Source organism: Dipodomys ordii, unplaced genomic scaffold, assembly GCF_000151885.1.
Source record: "Dipodomys ordii isolate 6190 unplaced genomic scaffold, Dord_2.0 Scaffold108, whole genome shotgun sequence".
NCBI lineage: Eukaryota > Metazoa > Chordata > Mammalia > Rodentia > Heteromyidae > Dipodomys > Dipodomys ordii.
This window is the reverse complement of record NW_012267324.1, coordinates 687870-691959: the sequence shown is the minus strand read 5'-3', so window position 1 is coordinate 691959 and position 4090 is coordinate 687870. Positions and strand designations below refer to the sequence as shown.

Genomic DNA, 4090 nt, shown 5'->3' with positions numbered 1-4090 from the left:
CTGTGCGCGCTCCCACTGCAGCTGCTCCAGCAGCAGCACGTGGGCGGGGCCCTGGGCCCGCAGCGCGGCCTCCCGCAGCTCCAGGCCCCGCTTCTCCCTGCGCACCAGCTGAAGCTGCAGCATCAGATCAGCCAGGGTCTCCTGAGGGGAGAAGGGGGGAAACTGAGGCCCCAGAAGGTCCCACTGGGGCCACACAAGAACGCTGACCTTCACTGTGACCTCCCCCCTAGAGCAACAGCCCCGGGAAGAGCATTGTCTTAGACAAGGTCTATGGAAGCTTCTAGAACGTCTCAGATCTCAGAACCTCAGACTTTTCCTTTTTTTGGGGGGTGGTCCTGGGGCTTGATCCGGGCTGGGCGCACCCCTCGGGCCAGCGGGGAGCGCAGGCTCCTCCTGCCCCTGCCTCCCGGACACTGCGATGACGAGGCCTGACCCAGCACCTCTGCTTTTTTCCCCGCCTTCTTTTTTCTTTTCTCTTTTCATCTTCTTTCTATCTATTGATTGACTGCAGTGTTAAAACAGTAAAGACAGCCCGGCACTGGTGGCTCACGCCTGTCATCCTAGCTTCTCAGGAGGCTGAGAGCTGAGGATCATGGTTCCCAGCCTGGGAAGCAAAGTCCAAGAGAACCACCAGAAAACCGGAAGTGGTGCTGTGGCTCAAGTGGTAGAGCGCCCACCTTGTTGAAGAGCTGAGGGACAGCGCCCAGGCCCAGAGTTCAAGCCCCACAACTGACATAAAAAAAAAAAAAAAGACTGAACACAGGGTCTCAGGCACAGGCTGGCCCCTGCCACTGAGCGGCCCCTCGAACCGTTCAAGCCATGCTACAAACCCCATTCACACTCCCGCCCTCATCTCTCCAATGGGAAGGGCGTCAGGAAAAGGCAGATTCATAGTCAAATGAGAAATTGGACCCCAGACAACAAACTCCTATTCATCCTTCACAACTCCAAGAACCCCTCCCCACCCCCCAGCAGAGCAGAATTCCTTCCTGCTGCTGGGCCACTAGACACATTTCTCACATTCTGTCTCTCTAAGAAGGACCGGCACCATTCGCCTGTTCCTACCCGCGTGGCCATCAAGCCCTGTTGGATCTGGGTCTTCTCCAGCTGGGGCAGAGCCGGGCTGGGCTGGGTTTCCAGAATGGCCTGCACCATGGCTTCGCCGTGGGGCGCGGTGAGCCTCGCTGCTGCGGAGGGGCTGGGCTCGGGGATCTTCAGGAGGGCCCTGCGCTCCTGAAGCCGCTGGATATGGGCTTGGAGCTGGGTGGCGACTTCCTGTGGCCTGGGCTTATCCGCACTGCTGCCCTCGGGGCTGCAGGAAGCAGGAGACGCCCCACATGGAGCTGGGGACCCTTGTCCCCACCGGGCTGTGACCCCCCCCTCAGTGAGCACAGCCACCCAGCGTGCCAGCCCCAGGGGGGACCAGCACACATCAGGCCAGCCAGGCGCTGGTGCTCACGCCTGTCATCCCAGCTACTCAGAAGGCTGAGATAGAGGATCGTGGTTCAAAACCAGCCAGGGAAATCCATGAGACTCTTATCATCAAAAAGCTGAAAATAACAGAGCTGGGGCTCAAATGGGGGAGAGCATCAGCGCTGAGTTTAAACGAGCTAAGGGACAGTGCCTAGGCCCTGATCAAGACCCGGGACTGGTACTAAGAAAAAAAAAAAAAAGACCTACAGTGACCCAGAAGACAAGTTGTGGCGATGGCACGGGCACTCAGGGCTGGCCACGTGCTGGGCTTGGCATCACCCTGCTCAGCAGGGCGGCTCTGAGCCCCACGCCGTCCTTTGGCACCAAGTCTAACTGGAGTTGACCTGTGGTTACTCAACAAGGCTGACCTTGGGGCTGGCTGGCATGTGTTGGCATGCACGAAGGCCAGGTGGTGCTAAGAACTGGCTTGGTGAGGTTGGCGTGTGTGTGTGTGTGTGTGTGTGTGTGTGTGTGTGCACTGGGGCTTCAACTCAGCCTGGGCACTATCCCTGACCTTTTTCCCTTAAGGTTGGCACTCTACCCCTTAAGCCACAGCTCCACTCCAGCTTTTTGGTGGTTCATTGGAGATCAGAGTCTCAGGGACTTTGCTGCCCGGGCTGCCTTTGAGCCTCGATCCTCAGATCTCAGCCTCCTGAGTAGCTGGGATGCCAGGTGTGACCGGGCGCCTGGCTCACTACCCTTCTTGGGTGTCCCGGGGTTACCTGTGCGGGGGTGTCCCCCCGTCCACGGCCGCCAGCAGCCTGCGTGCCTCCTCCGCAGCCCGCTGCAGCTCAGCTTTGGGCCTCGGGGTCCGCCGGGCAGGGTCGGCCTCTCGGAGTGCCAGCAGGGCCCCGTAGGCCGCCTCGCAGCTCTCACTGCGGGACACGGAGAGCGTCGGGAAGCCAGCCCCATCTTGCTAGAAGTGGGGGGTGAGCCCCTTTTTCTCCCCCCTCCCCCAGCACCGAGGTTACAGGTGCCAGCAAGGGACCTGTAGTGCAGCGCCAGGCCCAGCGCCGTGGCCTCGGCCGCGCGCCGCCCCACGTGCAGGCTGAGCTCCTCGCAGCGGCCCTTCCAGCCCCGCAGCGCCGCCAGCAGCAGCCGGTTGAAGCACTTCAGCTTCTCCATGTTCCTGGCCCAAGAGAGAGACGAGGCGTGGCGGGAGGGACGGGAGGTTTGCAAGTCATGGCTGCCGCCGCGCCGGCCGACACCAGGCTCTCACCCATGCAGCTGCTCCACCCGGCCTTCCAGAAGCTTCTCTGCGGGCCCACAGACCGGCATGGACACAGGCCCGAGGATCTGGGAGCTGGAATCACGCAGCCGGAGCAGGGAGGAAACTGAGGAGGAGCCCTGCCAGGAAGGGGTGACTTGATTTACTCAAATTGTCACCCACGATATGGACTCACACATTGTTTTATTTTTGTCAGTCGTGGGGTTTGAACTCGGGTCCGGGGCACTGTCCCTGAGCTCTTTTGCTCAAGGCTGGTGCTCTACCACTTGAGCCACAGCACCACTTCTGCTTTTTGAGTGGTTCATTGCAGGTAAGTGTCTCATGGGGACTTTTCTGCCCAGGATGGCTTTGAACTCACCCGAGCACCCCAGGGCTCCGTGTCGGCCCCCGAGCTGCTGGAGTCACTGCCTGGGCCTCCGGGAGACCCGGGCGGGGAGGACCGCACCCTCCTCAGGGTCTCCTGCAGCTCCTGGACCTGGAAGGTGTGTGGAGTTTTCAGGCTGGGGCTCCACACACCCCACCCCACCCTCCATCAGACTCCTACATTTGCAGCTAGAGCCCCAGCTGGAAGGCTAGGAGCTCTGTGGCTCTCTTTGCTCTTATGTTGTTGTTGGTCATGGGGCTTGAACTTAGGGTCTGGGAGCCGTCCCTCAGCTCTTCAGCTCAAGACTGGTGCTCTACCACTTGAGCCACAGTGCCACTTCTGGTTTTCTGGTGGTTTATTGGAAATAAGAGTCTCATGGACTTTTCTGCCCGGGCTGGCTTTGAACCATGACCCTCCAATCTCAGCCTCCTGAGTAGCTAGGATTGCAGGTGTGAGTCGCCAGTGTCAGGCTGTTTTTTGTTTTTTGTTTTGTTTTTGTTTTTTGAGGCAGGCTCTTGCTAAATAGTCCAGGCTGACCTCAAACTGGCCATCCTCCTACCTCAGCCTCCCAAGTGCTGGGATTACAGGCGTGAGCCACCGCACTTGGAAGTTCATTGAATGAATACACCAACAAACAAAATGATTCATCTAGCTGGGCACCTATAATCCTCGCTACTCAGGAGGCTGAAATCTGAGGATCGAAGTTCAAAGCCATTCAGGCAGGAAAGTCCATGAGACTCTGATCTCCAATAAACCACCACAAAACCAGAAGTGGCGCTGTGGCTCAAGTGGTAGAACGCTGGCCCTGAGCTGAGGAGCTGAGGGACAGCGCCAGGCCCAGAGTTCAAGACCCCATGACCCACAAAAAAAACCACCTTCCTCCGCTGGGGTCTTCCCCCCCCTCCGCTGGGGTTCCCCCCATTGCTGGGGTCCTCCCCCCCTGGGGTCCGTCCCCGCCCCCCCCCGCTGGGGTCCTCCCCTCCGCTGGGGTCCTCCCCCCCTGGGGTCCTCCCCCCCCTTGCTGG

The 4090-nt window shown here is 59.7% G+C and overlaps 1 protein-coding gene across 1 annotated transcript in view; it reads right to left on the bottom strand.

Moving 5' to 3' along the window:
• The window catches only part of Ushbp1 (Usher syndrome 1C binding protein 1), a 12340-nt gene that overhangs the window by 5932 nt on the left and 2318 nt on the right, over positions 1 to 4090 (bottom strand). The window contains exons 5-10 of the mRNA XM_013028291.1: positions 3060 to 3201; positions 2693 to 2820; positions 2462 to 2602; positions 2196 to 2348; positions 1066 to 1312; positions 7 to 141 (exon numbers count right to left, since the gene is read on the bottom strand). Coding sequence (XP_012883745.1) covers positions 7 to 141; positions 1066 to 1312; positions 2196 to 2348; positions 2462 to 2602; positions 2693 to 2820; positions 3060 to 3201 — 946 coding nt within the window. The remainder of the gene's footprint in view (positions 1 to 6; positions 142 to 1065; positions 1313 to 2195; positions 2349 to 2461; positions 2603 to 2692; positions 2821 to 3059; positions 3202 to 4090) is intronic.